At 44.6% G+C, this 27,330-nt stretch overlaps 2 protein-coding genes across 2 annotated transcripts; both read left to right on the top strand.

Moving 5' to 3' along the window:
• LOC129084573 (keratin, type II cytoskeletal 6A) lies at positions 1 to 4,815 on the top strand. Its single transcript, XM_054590777.1, has 9 exons — positions 1 to 540; positions 1,452 to 1,666; positions 2,009 to 2,069; positions 2,215 to 2,310; positions 2,435 to 2,599; positions 3,054 to 3,179; positions 3,995 to 4,215; positions 4,441 to 4,475; positions 4,586 to 4,815. The coding sequence occupies exons 1-9, from the start codon at positions 1 to 3 to the stop codon at positions 4,813 to 4,815; spliced, it is 1,689 nt and encodes a 562-aa protein (XP_054446752.1).
• Positions 4,816 to 13,926: 9,111 nt separating this feature from the next.
• LOC129084574 (keratin, type II cytoskeletal 6A-like) lies at positions 13,927 to 18,730 on the top strand. Its single transcript, XM_054590778.1, is given in 10 exon segments — positions 13,927 to 14,142; positions 14,144 to 14,467; positions 15,368 to 15,582; positions 15,925 to 15,985; positions 16,130 to 16,225; positions 16,350 to 16,514; positions 16,969 to 17,094; positions 17,910 to 18,130; positions 18,356 to 18,390; positions 18,501 to 18,730. Coding segments are annotated over 10 exon segments (1,689 nt in total).
• Positions 18,731 to 27,330: the final 8,600 nt, after the last annotated feature.

Consider the following 27,330-nt stretch of genomic DNA (forward strand, 5'->3'; position numbering starts at 1 on the left):
ATGTCTAGCAAATCCACCGTGAGGATCCAAAGCAGCAGCCAGCGTGGCTTCAGCGCCAGCTCAGCCAGAGTCCCTGGGGTCAGCCGCTCTGGCTTCAGCAGTGTCTCTGTGTCCCGCTCCAGGGGCAGCGGGGGCCTCGGTGGAGCATGTGGAGGAGCTGGCTTTGGCAGCAGGAGCCTCTACAGCCTGGGGGGCTCCAAGAGGATCTCCATCGGAGGGGGCAGCTGTGCCATCGGTGGCGGATATGGCGGCCGAGTTGGCGGTGGCTTTGGCTTTGGAGGTGGCGCCGGGAGTGGATTTGGTTTTGGCGGTGCAGCTGGTAGCGGCTTTGGGTTCGGTGGTGGAGCTGGCTTGGCTGGTGGCTACGGCGGCGCTGGCTTCCCTGTGTGCCCCCCTGGAGGCATCCAAGAGGTCACCATCAACCAGAGTCTCCTCACTCCTCTGAACCTGCAAATCGACCCCACCATCCAGCGGGTGAGGACTGAGGAGCGGGAGCAGATCAAGACCCTCAACAACAAGTTCGCCTCCTTCATCGACAAGGTGAGCCAAGAAGACCTGCCCTCCAGTGGGGGCTCAGAGTCCCCAGACCAGAGGACCAACACACGTCCCAGCAGGAGGAGGACAGGGCGAGGGGGAAGGGAACTCAGGCTGGCTTCCCTCTGGCATGCCAGATTAGCTCCATATTAACCACAGACAGAATAAGATGGATGTTATTTAGGACCACTGAGTCTCTTAAATATCTCTCGTTCCTGTCTAGGAAAAATTCCCACCTTGGGAATGGAACAACAACAACAAAAAAAAGCAAGGAGAAAAATTAAATGGGTTAGCTTTACCTTCTGAGGAATCCAAAATATTAAAAATAAAATTCCAGTGGAAAACTTTTCTAGGGCAATTATCAAGAGGGAAATGACAGAAAAAGCGGGGGGGGGGGGAGATTTCTGCGTGAATTAGGAAAAAAACCTCAGAAACACATATCCATTAAAATAATAAATTTGTAAAACCAGGTAATGACCATTGAGGAAGTTTGTTTTAGAAAAGACTTGCGCACTAAATGGAAAATTATATTAGAATCCAATCATAATGAGATTGAAATTTAATCAGATTCCAAAGATTTAATATTACTTTAACAGAGGTATTATCCTAAAAATAAGCTTTGTGCAATGTATCAGAGAAATACTATTTAATGTGTAGATTTGTGACTAGTCAAGAGAAAGAGAAGAAATGCTGAAAGTCACAGAAAACCTCTAGAACTTAGAAGGTGAGAACACCTCAAGGACTGCAGGAAAATTTTGCCAGGGACATCTGTGGGGAGTTTAAGGCAGTAGGACTCTCAGCGTAAACTTTTGTACCTGCTCCGTAGCAGCCCAGCATCGTGGCCTGCTTGGGAACCTGACGACTCACATGCCTTTCTTCCTTCCTTTGCTGGCAAATGACCACGTGTGTTTCTCCAGGTGCGCTTCCTGGAACAGCAGAACAAGGTCCTGGACACCAAGTGGACCCTACTCCAGGAGCAGGGCACCAAGACCGTGAAGCAGAACCTGGAGCCTCTGTTCGAGCAGTACATCAACAACCTGAGGAGACAGCTGGACAGCATCGTCGGGGAGAGAGGCCGCCTGGACTCGGAGCTGCGGAACATGCAGGACCTGGTGGAGGACTTCAAGAGCAAGTGAGTTAAGGAGAGAAATGGGCCCAGTTTTCTGAAGCACACACTCGAACACCACGGAGTGTCCAGGTCCAGACGTGAGCGTGACTACGAGGTGAAACACGTCCGCGAACATAAAGTTCACAAAAGTTGCCTAGAACAAACCCCCCAAAACAAAGAGGCCGTAGAGGTGGTGGACAGGGAGAGTAAAGGAGGAACAACTGATAAACCAGAGTCATCTCTTGGGCAACGGGCAGGGAGCCTCAATTTGGATGCATCAACTATAGAGAGCTCTGCCCCCAGGCTGCCTTTTCTGCATCATCTCCACCACTGACTCGGTCACCCGTTATCCCTTTCTCACTCTAGATATGAAGATGAGATCAACAAGCGCACGGCAGCGGAGAACGAATTCGTGACTCTGAAGAAGGTGAGCTGATTAAAACCAGGGGCCCAGGCTTATCTGCAGGAGGAGAGGACTCGGCATCGGGGAGGAGAAGAGGCGGGAGGCTAAGAGATGGGCAGAGGGGGGAAGGAGGGCTCAGCTGACTCGGCGTTGTGGGCTTCTTCCCCAGGATGTGGATGCTGCCTACATGAATAAGGTTGAACTGCAAGCCAGGGTCGATGCTCTCATGGATGAGATCAACTTCACAAGGGCCTTCTACGAGGCAGTAAGCATCTCCACCCTCCTTTTCTTCCCTCTAATGGGGCTCTGCTGGAGGGTGGAGGGTCTCAGCGCTGGCGGCTCTGTGAACGCCACTGGAGAAAATGACCTGACCATCTTGTGCTCTGCAGGAACTGGCTCAGATGCAAACCCACATCTCAGACACTTCCGTGGTCTTGTCCATGGACAACAACCGTGACCTGGACCTGAACAGCATCATCGCTGAGGTGAAAGCCCAGTATGAGGAGATCGCTCAGAGGAGCCGGGCTGAGGCTGAGTCCTGGTACCAGACCAAGGTGAGCAGCCAGCGGGCAGCTGCTGAGGAACCCCCGTGCTTGCTCCCTAAATACCAGCGAGGCTTCCAGACTACACTGGGAAACGGCACTTCTAGGAAGCCGCCAGCCTCTCACACCAAGAGAGTAGATATTTACAGAATTTATGTGCAATTCTAGTAGGACAAAGAACCCGAGCAGGAGCAAAGCTAACGTAGACAAGGACCTACTGAGCTTCGCCTTAGCTTCACCCTGACGCTGGTCTCAGACACCTAGTGCAGAACGTTGCTGGTTCTGGAGAGAACTAGAGAGTCAGTGGTCTCGTAATAAGATTGGTGTACAGTACCCAGTGACCTGGTAACATCAGCACTTCCTACAATCTCTTTGGGAGGGGCCGCGAGGCTTAATTTATGAAAACCCGATTTCATTGTTAACATGTGAAAGCCCTACACATCACCTGTCTCTCTGTGGACTGCAGTATGAGGAGCTGCAGGTCACGGCTGGCAGGCACGGGGACGACCTGCGCAACACCAAGCAGGAGATCGCTGAGATCAACCGCATGATCCAGAGGCTGCGATCTGAGATCGACCACGTCAAGAAACAGGTAGGGTGGGCACGAAGGGAAATAAGAGCACCGCTTCCTTGCTAGACCGTCACATGGTCATCAGCCATCATTTGTGAAATACCTGGGAACTGGGGGCAGGGCAGGGAGAGGAGGCCATGCGGCTTCTACCCTTGGAGAGTTCCCGCAGGTACGAGAGAGATGGATCCCAACCCAAGGGCATGAGACAAACGGGTGAACAAAACCAGTTTCCCCTGTCAAAGATGTAAACATATCGTCAGAGGCACTGAGGAGAGATTACATAGGAAGGACAGTAGATCCGGTAACACAGAAAACTGAGAAAGAAAAGGCAAGCCAGCAAGAGAGGAAGATTGGTGCAAATCTGCTCAATAGTCAAGGTGGAAAAAATAACCCAGTCAGGCAAAGACACAGGACAGAGACCTGTGTCACCTAAAAGTGTGAGATGAAAGAAACCCATCACCTCAAGGACAATGCTTGTAATTTTGTACAAGTTAGTGTAGCTACCAGGTGAGATTATCAAAAGCTGTCGAGATTCAAAACAAACCGGTGGGCCCATTTCTTCCATTGTCCCTGGTCTGTGCCTGCCGTAGCGCCGTCCACCAGCCAGCCCCCACCTGCTCATGCAGGGTGGCCAACACAAAGGGACACAAGGTTTCTCAAGTGACCCATCAACTAGAGAAGGTCTGCAGAATGGACAAAATCTGGAGGAAAATGGTCCGAGCTCCCTTTCCTTGAGATCTGGGCCCCGGATCTCTGCCTCACTGAGAGAGAGGAACCACGGTTAGTCCCCTGTGGAGCACTGGATTACAAGCTCACCCTGCCCTTCCCGCCTCCAGTGCGCCAGCCTGCAGGCCGCCATCGCTGATGCTGAGCAGCGTGGGGAGCTGGCCCTCAAGGACGCCAAGAGTAAGCTGATGGAGCTGGAGGACGCCCTGCAGAAGGCCAAGCAGGACATGGCCCGGCTCCTGAAGGAGTACCAGGAGCTCATGAATGTCAAGCTGGCCCTGGACGTGGAGATCGCCACCTACAGGAAGCTGCTGGAGGGCGAGGAGTGCAGGTGGGTAATTCAGGACCTCCCTCCTCAGTCATCTGGCTGCTTCTCCACGATGCCCAGCCGGTGAGCACAAGTGTCGAGCACCGCGGTGATGGCCATAATTGCTACTGTCTGGGGACCTTGTAAAGGGCAGTCTCCCCATGGATTGTCCTCACCTGGAGGCTTCCCACGCTGGTCCAGCAGTGGCTCTCTGAGGTCTCACGGTTCCTGTGTTTGTCTCCCTCCTAGGCTGAGCGGGGAAGGCGTTGGACCAGTCAACATCTGTAAGTATCTTTGCTTGCCGACTTCCCTGGCCCTTGAGTCTCCTAACTGCGCTCAGGCTGGCAGAGTGAGCTCACCATGTCTGTGTGTCTTTGTCCCCTCCCTTCCACAGCCGTGGTGCAGTCCACAGTCTCCAGTGGTTATGGCAGCGCCAACGGTGTGGGCAGTGGCTTCGGCCTGGGCGGAGGCAGCGGCTACTCCTATGGCGGCGGCCTTGCGGGTGGCTTCAGTTCCGGCAGTGGCAGAGGCTTGGGCGGTGGCCTCAGCTCTGTTGGGGGCAGCAGTTCCACGATCAGATACACCAGCACCTCATCCTCCAGCAAGAGGAGCTACAAGCACTGAAGTCCTCCCATCGGCCGGCCGTCCCACATTGTCTCAAGGCCCCTGTCCAGCTGCAGGGCCCTCTCCTCTGGTTGCTTCTTCTATCCTGCTACCTACTTCTCTTCGCTCTTGAGTTAGAACTCAAGTTGAGTGCCCTTATATCTCTACTCTGCCCATACTTGCTCCATCTGAGCTTTCATTGCTCACCATCAGGAGGACACTGCTTGGATATGACTGTGGAACAAGGCAACTTCTCCTTGCTTTCCTCTGGCCCAGGAATTTCCCATCCTCCAAGTGTGGGTTCCACCCTTGTAGTGGTCTTAAAAGCACTAGTGACTATTTCTATAATGTACAGTCTGTATCCCCACTTTGTTTCCTCTCGTCTTTGCTCACTTGTATTGCTAAATAAAGCAAATTTATAATATAATGCATGTTTCATATTGCCTTGATTTTTCACCAATGGTTTTTGATCTTTTTTATCTGGCAAATTCCTTTTTACAAATGAGGAGACTCCCAATCCCCATGTGCTTTATTCTTCTTCTTTGGAGAACATCAGTAAACAGTTATGCACCCTTGAGTTCAGAATTCCTCCCAGATCAGATTCCATCTAAAAGTTTGGCATGTGGAGTATTAGGGATCTGGTCCATTGTCATTGTTAAGGTTGCTTTTACTGCCCATAGCAGTTACTGGCAGCTCTACAGTTGGTGTCTAAAACTTCACCTCCTCCTGCCTCAATAGTCACCCATATGCACAGAGAAACATATTATTGTCCAATTAGAGTAAAAGAACATCAAAAGAGAATGAGATATTTAATTTATACTTACAATTGCCTTCATGAGCAATAAATTTGCCTGATAACATATATATCAAGAGCAATTAAAATGTGCACACTCCTGATCTGGTTTTATTCTTCTAGAGATGGATCCTGAGTAAAGAGTTCAAATGTGAATGTTGTTTATCATAGACGTGAATCTCAATAATCTCCACATCAGAAAAATTTATAAACACTAGAGCTGGTCAGATTAAGGATCCAGTGACTCAGGCATGCAATGCAGGTGTTGATTTCTTGAAGTATGAAAGCAAAAACAAGAATGAAAATTTCCACCTGCTTAACCTAATAACCTGTTACAGAGACTCAAAGAAGTCAAGCCCTTGTTGCTCCAAAGAGATGGGCCACCTCCTCTCAGGCATGCCCTGGCCTGCTTTGTCTTCTATGAATGGGTAGGGAAAACTCAGATACAGTGCAACAGTGGTCTGTCAGCTTTTGCTTCCTGAGGGCCAGTCACTGTTTCTAATCCATTTTTTTCATGTCCCCAATCCCCAGGTTCTCATACCACAAGAGAAATTTTCTTGGATTAGCTAATTTGTGGAGGGCGTTTCTGGTTACTGCTGTATCAGAATCTCACTATATTCACCTCTAACCATTGGTCCAGCAACATGGGAGCAACATCAAAGCCTCTGACTTTAGTACCTCGTCACTTTCTGCCCAGAAGCTCCCCAGCAGCAGATGTGTGATGACTGACCTCCCAAGTCTGAGCCTACTCACCACACTTTTTATTATGTACCCAGGAGGAATAATGGACAGTAAAAACAACTGACAGGGAAAATTATCTAGCTTATAAAAATACACAAGAAAGAGGCTTAAAAACAGCATATGTATATATAAACTTAAATTAAAATCTTATGGTGTATGGCCATTAAAACTATAATAAAGGAAAATTACAAAGAACTCTATGAGACAAATTTGATAACATATAAAATAGGTCAAATCTTTGAAAGATACAAAACTACCAAAACTAGCACAAGGGGAAATAGATAATTGGAATAGTCCTATATCTATTAAAGGAATTGAATAAATAATATATAACCTTCCAAAAACTAATGCACCAAGCCCACATATCTTCATTGGCTAATTCTACCAAACACTTAAAAAAAATGGTATCAATTCTTGACAGTCTCTTCTAGGAAATAGAAGCAGAAAGAATTCTTTCTAACTCATTTTATGAGGCCAACATTACTTTAATACCAAAACTAGAAAAAGATATTTCAAGAAAGGAAAACTGCAGTCCAATACCTCTTACAAACATAGACATGAAAATGCACAATAAAATATGTATTACCAATTGAATACTACAGTGTATAAAAAGAAGTATACACCATAACCAAGTGAGATATACTCCACATATGCAGGCTGGTTCAGCATTCAAAATCAGTCAGTGCAATCCACCATAGCAAAAGGCTGAAGAAGATAAATCATCTGATTGTATTAATCAATGCAAGAAAGGTATATGACAAAATCCAACATCATTAATGTTTTTTTTAAATCTCTGCAAACAAGGAATAAAGGGTAACTTCCTCTTCTTAATGAAAAACATACCAAAAAATAAAACCCTATTGCTAATATCAAACTTCCTGGTAAGAGGCTGAACCCTTTCCTTCTGAGGTCAAGAACAAGAAAAATATGTGTTCTCTCTCCACTTTTATTCAGCATTGTACTGGATATTCTAACTAGTCCAATAATATGAGGAAATAAATAAATGCTATACAGATTATAAATGGAGAAATAAAACTGTCTTTATTCTCAGATGACATGATAGAGTATGTAGAAAATCTGAGACTTTTTCAAAAACAAGTAGAACTAACAAGCCAATAGAGCAGCTCCTCCCTTATCCATGGGGATACATTGTAAGACCTTCAGAGGATGCCCGAAACCATGAACAATACCAAACCCTATATGAATACTGTTTTATTCCTATGGATATATGCCTCTTCACTTAAAGAACACTTTATGGCTTCTCTTTGGCATATCTGAATTGCCAGCATCACTACTCTTGGGTTTTGAGGCCATTATTAAGTTAAAAAAGCGTTACTTGAGGACAAGCACTGTGATACTGTGACAGTTGATCTAATAATTGAGACAGCTACTAAGTGACTAATGGGCCAGTAGTATATAGTGTAGCTACACTGAACAAAAGGATGATTCATGTGCCAGAGTGGGACAGAGTGGAACAGCATGATATCTCATCAGCCTACTCAGAAGAGTACAATTTATAACTTATGAATTATTTCTGGGATTTTTTCATTTAATATTTTAGGACCATAGTTGACCTTGGGTAACTGAATCCATGGGAAGCAAAACTGTGGGTAAGTGGGGACTACTATATAGCAAAGTAGCAGGACAAAGATTATTATAAAAAATGCATTTCTTATATATCTGCAAAGAATTGAAAGTTAAAACTAAAAAAGATGCCATTTATAACAACACCAAAATATTAAATACTAAAGCATAAATATAACAAAATATGTGAAAAATTATAAAACACTGACAAAGGAAATCAAAGGTATAAATATATGAAGAGATATTCCCTATTCATGGATTGGAAGGCTCAATGTCATTAAAATTTGATTTTTCCCAACCTAGTATAAGGATTCAACACAATATCATTTGAAATTCCAGCAATCTCTTTTGTTGGTTTTAGAGATTCAAGTTGATTCTAAAGTGTATTTGGAAAGGTAAAAGACCTTTGCAAGGTCAAATAGGTGAAGCACAGGGGGATTTTTTTTAGGGTGATGGTTCTCTTCTGTATGATACTACAACGGTGAATTCACAACACTATGCATTTGTAAAAACTTAGAATTGTGCAGCACATGGTGAACCTCAATGTTGGAAATTGCTTAAAATAATGAATTACGAGGTTAAGAAATCCCAAGATGGAATGCAGAATGTTAAAAAAAGAATCTCTCTTTAAAAAAAAAGTATGGAAAAACCTCACTGAAAGGAGCATGGAGAAAAAAGGCTGACCTAAGAAATTTTGGAAATGAGTGAAATCTGCAGACTAAAGGCACAAAGGAACTATACATTAACACTGCACTCTAGTTGATAGGGTTGTTTCCATCGAAGATATGGCTTAATAATTCTGAAAAATTAAGTAAATGAATAGCTGATGGTTGGAGCAAGGTTTATCACTCTTGATGTCTGAGGTTACAGATAAGCAAAGGAGAAGGCTAAAATGATTCTTATGGTAATGAATTAGAAGCAGAATTTATGTTTAGTTTAATACAGACAGAGATGGTTACATTCAGTAATATTTATAGGTATGTGCATATACAGGTGCTAGAACACACACATATTTTTTTCTCTGTCACCTAATGGTGCCTAGAAACAATGGCACTCAATAGCAATGAGCACATCTAGCACCCAGATCTGGGCTTCTAAAAAAATTAGTGTGATAATTAATTTTATGTGTCATCTTGACTAGGTTACAAGGTGCCCAGATATTTGGTGAAAAATCATCCTGGGTGTTTCTGTGAGGATGTACAGGGTCTGACACAAATAATACCCTTTTTTAAATTACAAAATCATAAGCATGTAATTCTGGAGTATAACAATATCGCACTCAAGCACACCATATGACATTTTAGGTGAAATGTTCCAACTGCTGTCCGTCTCGTGCAAGACATGCACATACCCTACCAACCACACTCAAGCATGCCTTACTTCTGCCAAACCCTGTATTGAGATGAAATTAACATCTAAATTAATAGACTAAGTAAAGTAGATTGCCCGCTATAATATAGGTGGGCCTCACCCAATCAGTTGAAGGTCTAATTGGAAGAAAAGCCTGACCCTCCACTAAATAAGAGAGAATTTTCTTGTCAAATTCTTCTTCTGCCAGAACACTGGCACTTCCTAGTTATTAAACAACCTTGCAGCCTTAGAACTTGAACTAGGACATCAGTTCTACAGATGTGAGACTTGCTAACCTCCAAAAATCGTATGGGCCAATTCCTTAAAATAATACATGTATCTCTCTCTATATAGATTTACTATATATATCTTCTATTGGTTATGTTTCTCTGGAGAACCCTGACTAATGCCATTAGAAACAAAGGCTCCTTTCTTAAGGATAAAGTAGAAATTAAAGTCTCTTTCATTAAGGATAAGGTAGAAATTATTGATTCTTGGAATGAAGTGGGAAATACATAAGGTTATACAGGAGCATCTTTTAGTGACATAAAGTAAGAAAGTAATCAAAAACCCCAGTGAAAGAGCTCCTAATAGCCAAATTGGAACAATCTGAGCTGTAAATATATTAATTAATTAATTAATTAATTAAAGAGAGATGACATTATTGGGTTGTAATCCAAATAATTGGGTTGTAAAATAAATATGCATGGCCCATACAGATATGAATAAATGATTGAATACTAATTAATAAGGGATGATAGATAACTCTCATGCAGAAGAACTCCAAGTTATTTATATAGGTTTTCCTACCTGGAAGAGGTAGAGAATAACTCTTCCCCGCTAAGTGTGGGCTGTGCATACTGGTTTCCTTGCAAAGGAAGGATGAGGTAAAAGAGCAGCTTTACAGTAGAGAAATCTAATAAGTATTTCCTCAACCAGGTGACTAATATCAACAGTGATAAGGCATGTTGACAATATGTACCCTTGATATTCTGTGATGAGAATGGCACATTACCTCTGTGTCTTCCTCCATTTGTGATTGCCCTAATTATAAAGAGTCAATAAACCTGACTCTGTCAGACTATATAGACTGATTGCATTTAGGACGCACTTGTCAGTGACTACAATTTTTAATCTAACTGCATAACAGTTATTATATCATGATAAAGTTCTTTCTTAATGAAATCTAATACCCATTTACATTTAAATTCAGATTAAAAAGTCTTTATTACTTAGACATGCATGGAAGTATTTATGAGTGAAATGACCCAATATCTGGATTTCCTTTAAGATGCCTCAACAAAAGAAGTAAATAATTCAGATATAGAAAGTAGGGGAATTAGATAAAACAATAATTAAAAATTATTGATAATTGTTTAATCTGCGTGATTGGCACATGGTGATTGAATACTATTCTTTTTCCCGTATTTTGCCGTGTATAATGCGCACCCTCATTTTTGGCCCAAACTTTCAGGGGAAAAAAAAATCTCTCATTTTAATTTTTAAATTCAATTATTTATTTATTTATTTATATTTAGAAACAAAAGTGATTATAGTATTCCAGGGTATTATTTTGCATACAGATATCAGTACTGCTTTCTAGAGTCACACTTTTAATGCCTAAGGATAAATAAAAGAATTAAAAACATATAGATACAGAATTACTACTACCCATTTATCATGTGCATCTTTATTTTTCCCTCAAAAATTTGAGCAAAATTACACATGGCAAAATATGGTAATTATATATGTTTAAAATTTTCAATGATACAAATTTTATTTAAGCAATAAAGCAGGCTGTTATAGTGAGAAGAGCACAAATATATTTTGGAATTAAATGTCTAGTGATGACGGTAAATATGATTGATGTCCCGTAGAAAAATTTCAGGCCATTCGCAACATGGTTCTAGAGAAGAGAGAGGTCCTGAGGCCAATGATATCTGCCCTGAATGAAAGTATTTCCATGAAGCATGGGAGAGGAAAATTAATATTTCTAACTTAAGTTATTAACTTAACATTGTAGTTAGTATGATATTTTAAATATAAATATGTGAATAGAAGACTTCTGAATATAAACTAGCGGAGAAAAGGGAGGCATTTCCTGCTTCTAAGAAATTACTTAAAAACATTAAGAACAAGAAATATAAAAGTTAACTCCACCTTCAAACACCAAAAAAAAGGAAAAAACATCTTTAAACCCCTAAATTTAGAAAAAAGAAAAGAGTATTCTCACAGAAATTGAGAATGGACATGCAATTGTAGCAGAACACAGAGAGAACACTCTCACAAACAAACAAACAAACAAAACAAAACAGAAGAACATGGTAACCACAAAGGAACACCTATCAAAGAATCAAAGCTAATGCTGAGGTTTTCCTACTTGCCAGGCATTGGTGATTCATGTAACTCCTACTAAGCCAAAGTAAAGGACAGTTCCTCAAGTGCAAATCCAAGAAGCCCTTGTTGCAACAGTCAGAACTGGGTGTGTGGGCTGGAGGCAGGACCAGATATATCATGAAGTTTCAAGAAACTGTGAAGACAGTGTTGAACAAGGAATCAGTCAAGGACGACTGGCAGCATTTTGTTGGTGAAGCAAAGAAAGGCTGTAAACTGTGAGCCACTCTGTAGTGATCTTTGTTGGTTTGGCTGAATTAAAGATCAAAAGAATTATTCACTCAGCCCTGCGACATAAAGAGACTTCCTGTTAGCTTGGGTATGGCCTTGGCCCCTTCTCCCCCAATACTTTCTGCAAATGGCATGTCCAGAAGTAGCTCACCTCCTTCAAAGATGAGCACTAGTCAGAAAGAAACCATTCCAGGACCCACAGAAGATACCTCGCATTTTTTAAAAACGTAGGGAAAATAAAAAGCATATAAAAAACACACAACAGAAAAAGTCACAATAAAATATTATTTTGTTGACCTTATTTCAATAAAGTAAATACCATAATAAAATCAGAGAACAAAGGACCCATATAGTGAGGGGAAAACAAAAAAAGATTAAAACACTAGCTTGTAGCGCTCAGAAAATAAGCAGAGGCGGAAAAAGTCACAATAGAAATGAAGGCCAAATTGAAAGTAGCGCAAGAGAAAAAGAGATTGCTGAATGCACAATAAGGGACAAACAGGTAAGGGTGGAGAAAAGCAAGCAGTTATGAAAGAGCAATTATAAGTATTAAAAGAGCATTAAGAGAAAACATAGATGTGGAAGATAAAATAGATATAACACAATTGGAAAAGAGAACGTATGTGTTATATGTATTTATACATATAAAACATGTATACATACATATACAACATGTATACACATATTTGATATAAACACGCACACAGTTTGCACACACCCCAGGAAAAGCTCAGAGACCTCTCCGGGTAAAGTCACTGCAAGGACACACACAGAACAGTGAACACTGTTTGCTTCCGTATATAGGAATTAGGTAGCTGGACGATGGCCTTGAGCATGTATTTTGTTTCTTAAACAGGTATTATTTACTTAGTTTTTAAATATATAAATAAGTGTGTAAGTAATAATATACAATATCCACATCTATATCTGGAAAGTTTAAATACATAGCTTATTAAGCTTTTAGTTTTTACCATCAGTTTACAGGGCATACAAAGGACACAGTAGCATATTAAATGAGATGCTTGAATATGCAATTAGAAAACGCCAAAGAGTAGAAAACAGCACAAAACATGGAACCTGGTTTCTTTAACAAATAAAGAGCAAAGAAAAAGAAGAAAATTTAATGATACAAATGATTTGAAAAACAGATCTCCAAAATACATGTGTAGACCTTATTTGGATCCTGATTTAAACAAGCAAGCTACAAAAAATAAATAACACAAAACAGGTGTGTTTGAAGATTAAATAGACATTTGTTGATGTTAATGAACAGATAAATATTTAAGTTATAGAGATGGTATTTTGGTTATATTTTCTAAAGTTTATCATTTAGACATAAATATAGAATTATGTAATAAAGAAGTGATATGATCTCTGGGATCTGCTATGGAATAACAGGGTTGGCAGAGAATTGCGTGGCAGTCTGGGGGAAAGAAGTCTGGCCATGATACAATGCTGTTTGTAAAGCTGGGTGAGGAGTACCCAGGAGCCTATCATGTTGTTATTCCACGTATCTACCTACGTGAAATTTTACATTAAAGGAAAGTCATTTTTTAACTTTATAATCAACAAAAAAGAACAGAAATATTTCTGTTAGGCATATAAACAGACTATTTTGATCTGCAATATCTCTGCTGAGTGAAAGAGCAGTTTGGAGAGGAGAGCACTCAGTACGTTCTGACACACGAGCATGAAATGCAAAACATTTGTTTGAGACAGTGACTAACTCCTAGCTAAGTGAATTGAGAATAGCCTTATTGTACTCAGATCAAGACAAAGCTGGAAGGCAAGAAAATTTTCCCTGACTATAGGAAGCCAAAATGCAATCTTCATATTTCATAACTTTTCTAATAATCCAGATGTGATCTCACTATTGTAAAGCCCAACCCTTCCCAATCTGCAAGCTCACCTTCCAGGATTGAGCCCAGCCCATTTTCACCGTATATAAACTGCTAGGAAACTCATCACACACATCTGCTCCTCTCAGTGCCACCCTCCAGCCTCTCTCAACTTCTTCAGCCTTCTCATCGTCAGGAACCATGTCTAGCAAATCCACCATGAGGATCCAAAGCAGCAGCCAGCGTGGCTTCAGCGCCAGCTCAGCCAGAGTCCCTGGGGTCAGCCGCTCTGGCTTCAGCAGTGTCTCTGTGTCCCGCTCCAGGGGCAGCGGGGGCCTCGGTGGAGCATGTGGAGGAGCTGGCTTTGGCAGCAGGAGCCTCTACAGCCTGGGGGGCTCCAAGAGGATCTCCATCGGAGGGGGGCAGCTGTGCCATCGGTGGCGGATATGGCGGCCGAGTTGGCGGTGGCTTTGGCTTTGGAGGTGGCGCCGGGAGTGGATTTGGTTTTGGCGGTGCAGCTGGTAGCGGCTTTGGGTTCGGTGGTGGAGCTGGCTTGGCTGGTGGCTACGGCGGCGCTGGCTTCCCTGTGTGCCCCCCTGGAGGCATCCAAGAGGTCACCATCAACCAGAGTCTCCTCACTCCTCTGAACCTGCAAATCGACCCCACCATCCAGCGGGTGAGGACTGAGGAGCGGGAGCAGATCAAGACCCTCAACAACAAGTTCGCCTCCTTCATCGACAAGGTGAGCCAAGAAGACCTGCCCTCCAGTGGGGGCTCAGAGTCCCCAGACCAGAGGACCAACACATGTCCCACCAGGAGGAGGACAGGGCGAGGGGGAAGGGAACTCAGGCTGGCTCCCCACTAGGACACAAAAGGCAGAAGGTGATGACAATGATTTAGAACCACTGAGTCTCTTAAATGTCTCTCATTGCTGTCTAGAAAGAATTCTCAACTTTTGACAATCCTGAAGCAAAAAAGAAAAGACAGCAATGAGAAAATGGAATGGATTAGATTTACCTTCCAAAGAATCTAATATATTAAGAAGAAAATTCCAGTGAAAACTGCTTTAAAACTTGAACAGAAAGAGAAAAAAGAAATGAAAAAAAAGATATTGTAGCTGGATTAGGAAAAAAGACACAGAAGCATTTACATATTCCATAGGAAAACTAATTGATTTTAGAAACAGGCACTGACCATTAAATGAGGGTGTTTTAGAGGAGACTCATACATATGGGCAGTTAGATTGGAAACTAATAATTAATTGGTTGAAAATTTATTTATTAGATTCTAAACATGTAACATCCCTTTATTTAGGTCCTAACAGAATAAAAACTTTGTGATTTGTATCAGGCAAACATTATTTTAACCTGATATGTGATTGCATGTGCCAAGAGAAAGAAGAAGTTGAAAGTCACTCATATGCTCAATAACTTAGAGGGTGAGAGCAGCTGAGTGCCCACACGGAATTCATAGGGGACATCTGTGGGCTGTGAAGGAAAACAATTTGAGGCGGTAGGACTCTCAGCGTAAACTTTTGTACCTGCTCCGTAGCAGCCCAGCATCGTGGCCTGCTTGGGAACCTGACGACTCACATGCCTTTCTTCCTTCCTTTGCTGGCAAATGACCACGTGTGTTTCTCCAGGTGCGCTTCCTGGAACAGCAGAACAAGGTCCTGGACACCAAGTGGACCCTACTCCAAGAGCAGGGCACCAAGACCGTGAAGCAGAACCTGGAGCCTCTGTTCGAGCAGTACATCAACAACCTGAGGAGACAGCTGGACAGCATCGTCGGGGAGAGAGGCCGCCTGGACTCGGAGCTGCGGAACATGCAGGACCTGGTGGAGGACTTCAAGAGCAAGTGAGTTAAGGAGAGAAATGGGCCCAGTTTTCTGAAGCACACACTCAAACACCACGGAGTGTCCAGGTCCAGACGTGAGCGTGACTACGAGGCGAAACACGTCCGTGAACATAAAGTTCACAAAAGTTGCCTAGAACAAACCCCCCAAAACAAAGAGGCCGTAGAGGTGGTGGACAGGGAGAGTAAAAGAGGAACAACTGATAAACCAGAGTCATCTCTTGGGCAACGGGCAGGGAGCCTCAATTTGGATGCATCAACTATAGAGAGCTCTGCCCCCAGGCTGCCTTTTCTGCATCATCTCCACCACTGACTCGGTCACCCGTTATCCCTTTCTCACTCTAGATATGAAGATGAGATCAACAAGCGCACGGCAGCGGAGAACGAATTCGTGACTCTGAAGAAGGTGAGCTGATTAAAACCAGGGGCCCAGGCTTATCTGCAGGAGGAGAGGACTCGGCATCGGGGAGGAGAAGAGGCGGGAGGCTAAGAGATGGGCAGAGGGGGAAGGAGGGCTCAGCTGACTCGGCGTTGTGGGCTTCTTCCCCAGGATGTGGATGCTGCCTACATGAATAAGGTTGAACTGCAAGCCAGGGTCGATGCTCTCATGGATGAGATCAACTTCACAAGGGCCTTCTACGAGGCAGTAAGCATCTCCACCCTCCTTTTCTTCCCTCTAATGGGGCTCTGCTGGAGGGTGGAGGGTCTCAGCGCTGGCGGCTCTGTGAACGCCACTGGAGAAAATGACCTGACCATCTTGTGCTCTGCAGGAACTGGCTCAGATGCAAACCCACATCTCAGACACTTCCGTGGTCTTGTCCATGGACAACAACCGTGACCTGGACCTGAACAGCATCATCGCTGAGGTGAAAGCCCAGTATGAGGAGATCGCTCAGAGGAGCCGGGCTGAGGCTGAGTCCTGGTACCAGACCAAGGTGAGCAGCCAGCGGGCAGCTGCTGAGGAACCCCCGTGCTTGCTCCCTAAATACCAGCGAGGCTTCCAGACTACACTGGGAAACGGCACTTCTAGGAAGCCGCCAGCCTCTCACACCGAGAGAGTAGATATTTACAGAATTTATGTGCAATTCTAGTAGGACAAAGAACCCGAGCAGGAGCAAAGCTAACGTAGACAAGGACCTACTGAGCTTCGCCTTAGCTTCACCCTGACGCTGGTCTCAGACACCTAGTGCAGAACGTTGCTGGTTCTGGAGAGAACTAGAGGGTCAGTGGTCTCGTAATAAGATTGGTGTACAGTACCCAGTGACCTGGTAACATCAGCACTTCCTACAATCTCTTTGGGAGGGGCCGCGAGGCTTAATTTATGAAAACCCGATTTCATTGTTAACATGTGAAAGCCCTACACATCACCTGTCTCTCTGTGGACTGCAGTATGAGGAGCTGCAGGTCACGGCTGGCAGGCACGGGGACGACCTGCGCAACACCAAGCAGGAGATCGCTGAGATCAACCGCATGATCCAGAGGCTGCGATCTGAGATCGACCACGTCAAGAAACAGGTAGGGTGGGCACGAAGGGAAATAAGAGCACCGCTTCCTTGCTAGACCGTCACATGGTCATCAGCCATCATTTGTGAAATACCTGGGAACTGGGGGCAGGGCAGGGAGAGGAGGCCATGCGGCTTCTACCCTTGGAGAGTTCCCGCAGGTACGAGAGAGATGGATCCCAACCCAAGGGCATGAGACAAACGGGTGAACAAAACCAGTTTCCCCTGTCAAAGATGTAAACATATCGTCAGAGGCACTGAGGAGAGATTACATAGGAAGGACAGTAGATCCGGTAACACAGAAAACTGAGAAAGAAAAGGCAAGCCAGCAAGAGAGGAAGATTGGTGCAAATCTGCTCAATAGTCAAGGTGGAAAAAATAACCCAGTCAGGCAAAGACACAGGACAGAGACCTGTGTCACCTAAAAGTGTGAGATGAAAGAAACCCATCACCTCAAGGACAATGCTTGTAATTTTGTACAAGTTAGTGTAGCTACCAGGTGAGATTATCAAAAGCTGTCGAGATTCAAAACAAACCGGTGGGCCCATTTCTTCCATTGTCCCTGGTCTGTGCCTGCCGTAGCGCCGTCCACCAGCCAGCCCCCACCTGCTCATGCAGGGTGGCCAACACAAAGGGACACAAGGTTTCTCAAGTGACCCATCAACTAGAGAAGGTCTGCAGAATGGACAAAATCTGGAGGAAAATGGTCCGAGCTCCCTTTCCTTGAGATCTGGGCCCCGGATCTCTGCCTCACTGAGAGAGAGGAACCACGGTTAGTCCCCTGTGGAGCACTGGATTACAAGCTCACCCTGCCCTTCCCGCCTCCAGTGCGCCAGCCTGCAGGCCGCCATCGCTGATGCTGAGCAGCGTGGGGAGCTGGCCCTCAAGGACGCCAAGAGTAAGCTGATGGAGCTGGAGGACGCCCTGCAGAAGGCCAAGCAGGACATGGCCCGGCTCCTGAAGGAGTACCAGGAGCTCATGAACGTCAAGCTGGCCCTGGACGTGGAGATCGCCACCTACAGGAAGCTGCTGGAGGGCGAGGAGTGCAGGTGGGTAATTCAGGACCTCCCTCCTCAGTCATCTGGCTGCTTCTCCACGATGCCCAGCCGGTGAGCACAAGTGTCGAGCACCGCGGTGATGGCCATAATTGCTACTGTCTGGGGACCTTGTAAAGGGCAGTCTCCCCATGGATTGTCCTCACCTGGAGGCTTCCCACGCTGGTCCAGCAGTGGCTCTCTGAGGTCTCACGGTTCCTGTGTTTGTCTCCCTCCTAGGCTGAGCGGGGAAGGCGTTGGACCAGTCAACATCTGTAAGTATCTTTGCTTGCCGACTTCCCTGGCCCTTGAGTCTCCTAACTGCGCTCAGGCTGGCAGAGTGAGCTCACCATGTCTGTGTGTCTTTGTCCCCTCCCTTCCACAGCCGTGGTGCAGTCCACAGTCTCCAGTGGTTATGGCAGCGCCAACGGTGTGGGCAGTGGCTTCGGCCTGGGCGGAGGCAGCGGCTACTCCTATGGCGGCGGCCTTGCGGGTGGCTTCAGTTCCGGCAGTGGCAGAGGCTTGGGCGGTGGCCTCAGCTCTGTTGGGGGCAGCGGTTCCACGATCAGATACACCAGCACCTCATCCTCCAGCAAGAGGAGCTACAAGCACTGAAGTCCTCCCATCGACCGGCCGTCCCACATGGTCTCAGGGCCCCTGTCCAGCTGCAGGGCCCTCTCTTCTGGTTGCTTCTTCTTTCCTGCCTCTGATTTGTCTTTCCCTCTGTGTTAAGCTGAAGTGGCCTAGTCTTCATTTCCTCTGTCTATACCTGTTGGTTCTGAGCTTTCATTATTTACCCTCCAAAGATCTACAATCAGTGTCTTGAAGACATGCAGACATCTTAATATGTTCCCATCTTATTATCAGTTAGATCAGTCTACCGTAACTCTAGGGATAAAATTACCTATGTCCCTGTGAAACTCAATCTACTTCATCTACAGAGTGGGAGTCTTCCCTTTGATATCTGACTGTCCTGTTCATTATAACTCCACCCAGGAGCTGTCCATAGGGCAATTAAGTTACTTTTCCATCAGTGTCCCTACATGGTATTGACACAACATTGTCATGTACAGAGTTGTATTCCTTGGGATGCTATTCTCTGCTTCCTTTGCTTCCTTTAGTTGTCTTCAATAAAACAGATTTTTAATACAAAGATTCTGTGTCTGATTGTATTGCTGATCATGTATTGGTTCTGAAACTTTCATCCCATGCAGTAATCCTCATCTTTGAAGGACCATCTCTCAGCCCCACTGACAACTTACCCAGCTTTGTACCCAACTCTGTGGGTCAACAGTACATGAGACTCAGTTATCCTGAAGGTGGATGACTTCCAACAACTCTTCAGCCCTCTGCCACTCAAGGCTCTTTCTCAAAAGGAAGTCTTTTAAAGAAAAGGAAGCCAGAGTCCTGGAACCTAAATCGGTATAACTGAGGGTTTTTTCCTCCAGCTCCATCATTTACTGGCTTGATACCCAACCTGATCTCTGAGGCTCCTCAAAGATACCCTTCACTCCCTCACCCACAACCAAGGAAACATGGCACTGATCCAGTGGAACAGAGGCCAGTGGATAGGAAAGCAAAATGCTTGATTCCTTTCTATGACAACAAATACATTTGCCTCAAAATTGTTGCTCTGACATAATATCTGAGATGTACCAAACCAGTTGGCACAGAAAAGAAATATCCCCAGATCATGGTGGATGGATCTAAAAAAGCCACGTAGTGCTAAATGAGTTGGAATGGATTTCCTTTGTACCAAAAGATAGTTGGACTCCATTGAAGAGCTTCTCTTGGCAAATGTTAGTTAAAATTTGTAGAACCATACACCTAAAACAATAAATGTGACTGTCCATTAATTACATCTCCATAACGGTGAAATAAATTAAAGCTGTCAAAATATTCTGTAAAATAAATTAAAAAAACCTTCAAAAAGCATTGGTTGGAAACTTTGTTCTGAAGTGCTGTTACCAAAAAGATGAGACTGAAAGATGGCCCATGCAGACAGATGACACATTAACATGGAGGTGGTACTGGCCGGGAAAAGTCTCCTTTTGTGATGGGATATCCAAAAACCACTTTCAGTGTAAAGATATGTAAGCAAAAATAGATTTTGGTGGTTCATTCAAAGCTTCCCAGAATCAATGTCAGGGTTATATTGTGATTTTTAGACAGAAATAGACTCTCAGTCCATGTTTATACAAGCTTATTCTAGAATTTGGCTAATCAGGTATTTTATACCCGGTCTTATCTGTATGCCAAAAAAAATTAAATAAATAAAAAGCAAGAAAAAATTCCTTAAGAACAATAATAACCAACACAGTTATAATAATATTTTGATAATTTGAAGCCGTGGCAGAGACCCTGTGCCCCAGGTCATGAGAATAGTTGTGGTCTAGGCTTATTCCATGGTTGTCTGCAGGTTGGTAAGGGTCTTGCTGCTCAGCTGGTCACTAGGCAGAAATTTGGGGGCCAGGTGAGATTTCTGAGGATTAGTGACCTCCCTACCCTTCTATTATACAGCTACAGGGTTTGAGATCAAAGACATGGTGGAAGCAGAGCTTAGAAACTGCCATGCTACACCAAATCCCAGAAGCTAATAGAGAAAATTCCCAACGAGTCAGGCTCAGACTCTGGTTATCCCTCTCCACACGAGAAGCTGCATGACAGCGGGTTGCCTAGAGGCCTCCCCCCACACCCTTGGGTAAAGACCAGTTCTTCAGAGGCCAACCACCCGCCAGCAGGCTTGATGCTCAGAGCAGACTATTTCGGTCACCTGTGAATAAGCCCACCCAGACAAAATAGGGAATGCCTACTTAAATTTGAATTTCACATAAATAATTAAAATAAATTTGTATAAGTATGTCCTAAATGTTACATGGAACATACTTACACTAAGAAATTATTTGTTTTTTATCTGAAATTCAAATTGAACTGTACATCTTGTATTTTTATTTGCTAAATCTGGCAACTCTGCCAATGAAGTAGATCTGTCCTCATACTGAACTACAGACAAGGGCACTGGTGGTTGGGCTGCTGCTTTGGATCTCTGTTGTAAAGGGGCAGACAATAGCCAAGAACCAAACTTAAGACCCTTTCCTCTACCCAGCCCCTGTCTTCTACCCTACACCTCAGCTCCAGGCTACAGCTATCCACCTGTCCCCACACAAATCAGCTCAAATAGTTTTAAGCTCCCTGGGGTTTCTCAGTTTTTTCCATGGTCATTGACAATTCCTCCTATCCAGGCCTTCCATGGGTTTCTGCAATCTCTCAGGACTGATTCTGGGGGAGAGAAACAGCAGGACCAGCTGGTTAGCCATCTTAGTTGGAACTTGAACCATGGATTTTTTTTAAAAGCACATTGTGTTTATTTATTATGTATGTGATTTACTTAAAAAGTTGTTAACATGGAAACAAGGGTGAAAGCAAATAAGTCAAAATATTAATAGTGATTGATTCTGAGGAGTGGGAATTTGGGTAATTGTTATTTTCTTTTTTGTACTTTACATAAAGATAAACATCCTCATTTCCCCCATTGAAACATGACTTTTGTTACAGGCTTAATTCACATATTTTCTCTTCTGTTCCATTGAACTCTCTGTGTGATCACACCATTTTAATTTCTAAAGCTTTCTATTCAATGTTAGTTCTGAGACAGCAATTCCTACTCATTGTTTGTTTTGCTCAATGTTTTCAGGTTATTCTTGTGCATTTTGTTTTGTTGTTATGGTTCCTATTAGGTGTCCTTAGGTACCTTAAGAGCTTTTGCATTGTGAATTAGAACCCTTTCTTTCCTATCATATTTTCTAATTTCTGAAATGTAGTGCATGACAATTGTTGATTTCTGTATCCACCCACCTTGCTGAACTTTATCCCAGTTGTGATAAGTGACGAGTAAGAAGGTGAGCCAAGATCCAAGGACCAACCTGCCTCCTTCCAGAATCTGTGTTCTTCCCCAGTGGTAGAGAGGTGTTGTCTCTCCCAGACTCTGGCTCCATCAGTTCCCCCTCTGGCTCTGGGGATGGGTGCAGGTGCGAACAGGGAGGGATTGACCTGGCTATCACTGTCTAGCCCTTTTCTTGCTTTGCTTGCCCTCTGGTGGAGATGCCACTCTCAGGGGATGCAAAGAGCAGAACTCCTCACTTAAATGGGGCATCTGCTGGATAATGACATCAGCTGGTGCCATATTCACACACTGAGGGCAAACACCAAGCAGTGTTGTCCTTGAGTTTGAGAATCCCAGCCCACACTGGGCAGAAAAGGAATGATGCTTTTGCCCAAGCTGGCACAGCTTACTGCTCTCTCCTCCTCCGGCTCTGGACTCGATCCCAGGCTTTATTTATTTATTTTTTCTCTTCCTGAAAGCCTGGACTAGTCTCTGAAGCCTTATTTTGCCATCTCTGACTTCTCGTTTATTTGGCGATGAGTGGAATGTGACTGTATTTAGTCTGTCTTTACCCTTGTCTCAAAAACTGTCTTCCAAACCTCATTGTTTGCTCATCTATGCCCATTGTCACTCAGCAACCAAGCAAAGTCACTCAGCAATACAGTGTAAGATTACAGTGAAAGATAGCAGCGTTCTGGACACTGCAGATAAAGAAAGGGAGGTATTGTATATACTAAGTGTAATGAATCATGTGCCTGCCTTTGATAAAAAAATCCCTCTCACCTGGCAGAGCTAAAACTACACCCATAAACACACATACATACCATATAAACCAAAAGGCAAGGACAATACGTGCCAAGTTCATATTTTGTGATCAATGGCAGGTCTAATGTCAGCGAGGTTAAGTAGGTGTCAGTTCTTTCATGAGGAAATTTTTAAAGAAGTAGGAAAATCATACTTTAAACTAAATCTATAAAATGCCATGATGCTTAAACAACCTTATCAAGATAGAGATTATAGGTAGGTGCTTATCACATATAGACAAAAAAAAGAAACTACAGAAATCTCACAACTTCTGTGGAGAGACAATGCCCCTGCATACCAACAGGCCGTAGAAGCCTTTTGATGTGTAATGGAAAGTTTCTTGCCAACGTTTAAGTGTATTCCCTGGTCACTATAACAACAACAAAGAAACAGATCAGTCTCCTGCCATAATGCCTTTCCCCTTTACTCACAACTCCTATTTCCCAATTCATTCGTCATTTTCATTAGTCTCTGGGCTCACTCAAGGTTGGCCAACTCTTGCTTAATAAACTAGTGCCTGAGGCCAATGAAAAGCACGTTGAAGCACTCCTGTAAAAGGAATTGGTGTCTCTCATTGGTCTGATGGGAGCATATCCAGAAGATCCATCAGGAGGGAATCACGCAGAGGATCAGGGGTCATCCCTGCCTGTGGAGTCATAAACCAGTTTAGCCCCTTTCCAGAAAGGGGCAAGGGAGAGGACTGAGCAGTGTCCTGGCTGCTCAGACATAACCTGCATCACAGACAAGGCACCTGTCTGTTCAGTGAAAACTATTTAATCCCATCAGACTCCAGAAATACATTTGATTTTGCATCCTCCAAGCCTTCTGCAAAGCTTCACATCCATTGTACTTTGAGTGCACACAAGTAGAGCGCTCAAAATTGAAAGAGTCTTCTGCTGAGTCCTTCTTCAAAGAGACAAATTCTTTTGTAATAACGAGTCTTGGGCTGTAATTTTTTTTTATCCCTCTGTGTCTGGGCTTTAGAATGTTTACCTCTCTTAAATCAGACAACAACTGAAAGGTACCCACTCTCCAGTTACCTGGAGTCAATTACTCCCATTTAATGACTACTGATTTCCCATCATCATTTGCTGTCCTCATCATAAGCATGTGCTCACTCGGTGCCTGCAAGTCAGCTGGGCATCAGGCTGCCCAGAATGAGGCAGGAACTCCTAGGCCCAGGATGGCTGCCCCATGGACCTGGCCTTCTTGGGGATGGTGGAAAACACAACCCCACATCCCAAAGCTTCTGCCTGTGGAAACACACTGGTAAATGATTCATCACTGAGATGTCTCAGACAGAAACACAGCTTTACAGACAAGGTAGGTGTGCATTCAGCAGATAAACACCATCCCGTCTTAACATTCTTGGGTGGCTTCACTCTGTGATTTATCTGTGAGCAATGTTAAACCAAGCCAGCTCCCAGCCTCTCTTCCCATGCTCAGGAGGCTACAATCTCTTGTGTGCACCCAAAGTGTGACCCTTGGAGCCAATAGGGAGATCAAAGCTCAAGTGAAGCCTCAACTTCCATCCTAAGATCAGTTATGCCACTCACTGCCAAGAAGAGCTGCAGAGACACCCCACCTCACCCCCACTTTCCTCTCCCAGCAGCGTCCCTACATGGTAGCTCCTGAGCAACCAAAGAGGCTTGGTGCAATGCTCCAATCCAGGAAAAATGAGGCAATTTAAGTGGTCAGAGGTGAATGGCCAAGATGCACCTTGGGTTCTCCCATATCTAAATCCCTTCAGTAGCTCCCTGTGGGGGAGAAATGTGTGGCCCTTGAGATGCTGGCACTGCACCCACCCTCTCCCTACAGGAGGGGTCCCAACTGTGCTTCCAGGGCAGTGGAGAGATTTTTCTCCCTGAGCTCTATGGTGTGAGGAAGGCTTGGGGCAAATGTGGGCACCAGAAGGAATCAGGAGCTCTGCCTTGGCCACCCAATGGCTGTATGTTCTTGTCCTTGGTGTCCTCATCTGTAAGGGCTCCTTCAGATCCTGAAAGACTGGCTCTGGCATTTTGCTTTAGTTCTCTGTCGTATGCATCCATTTGGCAACACATTCATGTGTGGATTATTGTTCTGTGAATGTTCCTAAGACGTGCGTGCCCATGCTTTGCACATGCACACCTGTTGGATGTGCCTGAAGGACTTGACCATGGAAGGAAGGGGAAGCTCCCTCTTGCTTCTCTTAAAGACAAATTTGAACAGAAAGAGCATCTGATTTTGCTTCTAAAATTGACTGAAGGGGATTTAAGGGTTGCCTGCCCACCTGTACAAGGCTCTGCACCTGCCCATCAAATTTGAGTCCACATGAAATGCCTAGTTATAATTGTTGTAAAGGGAACAGACCAGGTGAGGTCTGGCCATGTGGAAATACACATCCTGAGTCCTGAATTTTGGTGGTTTTGGGGGATCAGCTGGCATAGTTAGTCCCTTTAGGGAGAAATATTGCCACTGAATGCAGGAACAAAGTGGTCCATGAGGCAGAGGGTCTGGCCCACATAGACGCAGGCTGGGTGGCATCTTAGAGATACCAAATATTGAGGAAGTCTGCTGCCCTCACATGAATAGTCAAGGTTGAAAAGTATTTCTGGTTGGGAGTCTCAGGTATCACCATGGAGCTGTCTTCTCCACACTCAGCTGCTGTGAGTTGTAAACTGGAAGAGCCAGGTTGTGACTGCACCTCTAAATGGACTCCTCTGTCCTTTCCCTTTTAGTGTGAGCTCCAGGAGGGAAGGGGCTTTACTTTGTTCACTGCTCTATTGCCTGTGCCTAAAATAGTGAACACTGACACATAGTTGCTAATAAACATTTTATTTACTATAGGCATGATTCTCTAAGATAGTAGGCTGTCGAGGAGGGATCAAGGGTGGGTGGCTGGGGTCTGGGTCCTTAGACACTGTGCTAGGAGCCCTGGCTCTGTGAAGCAGGCCAGTCTGCTCTAGGGGTTTATCTAAACCCCTCCATCCCCATCTGGCCTTGACCTGGCTGGAAGCCAAAGCTCCTTTGTGCACCACCCACTGCCTCAGCCCTGAGACGCATACCACCATGCCTCTCTCCATTCTTCCACTGACCTCCACAGCCCCAGTGGCCACCTGGCCCCATCTTCTTGAAATCCACCAGAGCCAAAGGCCTCAGGGTCCCTCTGAGAATGGGAGAGGTCACTCTGAGTAGGATGGGCAGGAAACAAAGAAATCAAAGAGTTTGGCACTCCCAGCCTTGGACACCTGAGCACATACCATCACTCTTGAATCCACCACTCCCCAAAACCTCAAGAAAACCCCTCCCAGAAAGATCCAACAATATAGTTGGAGAGATTTAGGAGATTTGGGGAACAGGAGGAATACATAGTTCTTTTTTTATATTAAACAACCTGTGTCAAGTGAACTTCTGCCACAATTCCACCTGTGAAACATTCCTAACCCTGAGAAGAAAACTAACACTCAGGCCACCAGAAAACCTGTGCAGGTGGAAAAATAGACTGATGTGCAAACCACACACAGGTGTTCTCAGGGAACAGGTGGAAAGGGATTAGTACCTGGGCACAGTTTATCTGGGAAGGCTTCTAGAAGGTGAGTTCTAAGCAGAATTATAATGGAGGTTAAATTAAATAACAACAACAACCACGCCTTGCCTTGGCAAGAATGAAACAAGGTGTTCAGAGTCTCTAAGTTTCAAGGTTTTTGAGGGGGTAGTGACACAGGCTGTCAGGTCTAGACATTCACGTAGACATCGTCCACTGGGGTAAAGGTCACAGTGAAGATCAAAGGTCACAGAGGAGGGATTGAAGGGGTAAGAGAAGTAAAAGATTTATCTATTTTCATCTATCTCACAGAAGTCAGTGAGTAAGACAATCTAGCTTTGGAAACACCAGTCCAGGTAGAAAAATTAGAGGAAGGAGGCAGGAAAGGAAGGATGTGGGCCACTCTGGACAAGAGGTGAAGGCCGAGAAAAACAAGAATGGGAAAGGAAGTGATGGCAATGACAGGGAATAGGGCCCTGAGGAGACCATATGGGAAAGAAAGGAATGACCCAGGAGGCAAGACAAACGAAGCCAGCTTCCACGTGGGAAGGCTTATGGGAGAAAGCTCTGGCAGTTCCCATTCTCACAGGCACGCCCCAGGCCTTAACCCTTTGTTTCACAGGAAGCTCTGAAGGGTTTAGTCAGCATGGCTCAGGAAACAAGCGTTCCTTTTTCTGGGAGAAAGATTATCATGCAAGGAGTACAGAAAACAAAGATGATTATTCTTTCCACCCCAAACGCATGCACCGCCTCAATAAGGACCTGGGAGCATTGGCCACCAGGTGAGAGGAACGCCTGTGTTCCTCTTGGCCTGTATCAACAAAAGCGATGATTCATAGCTTCCCTGTGGAAACTGAGACTCTCAAACAATCGAGAGATGGAGGGGAGGCCCACCCCCGGCCTTGGCTCCAAGGAGGAAATAGCTCAGACGACAGAGAACTGCCATTCCAAGTGCTAAGCTGCCAGTCCAGGCAGAGGAGTGTCTGCCAGCCCATTGGTTACCGT

This window comes from Pteronotus mesoamericanus, unplaced genomic scaffold (assembly GCF_021234165.1).
Source record: "Pteronotus mesoamericanus isolate MK-2021 breed Mesoamerican mustached bat unplaced genomic scaffold, CSHL_Meso_final scaffold_21, whole genome shotgun sequence".
Lineage (NCBI taxonomy): Eukaryota > Metazoa > Chordata > Mammalia > Chiroptera > Mormoopidae > Pteronotus > Pteronotus mesoamericanus.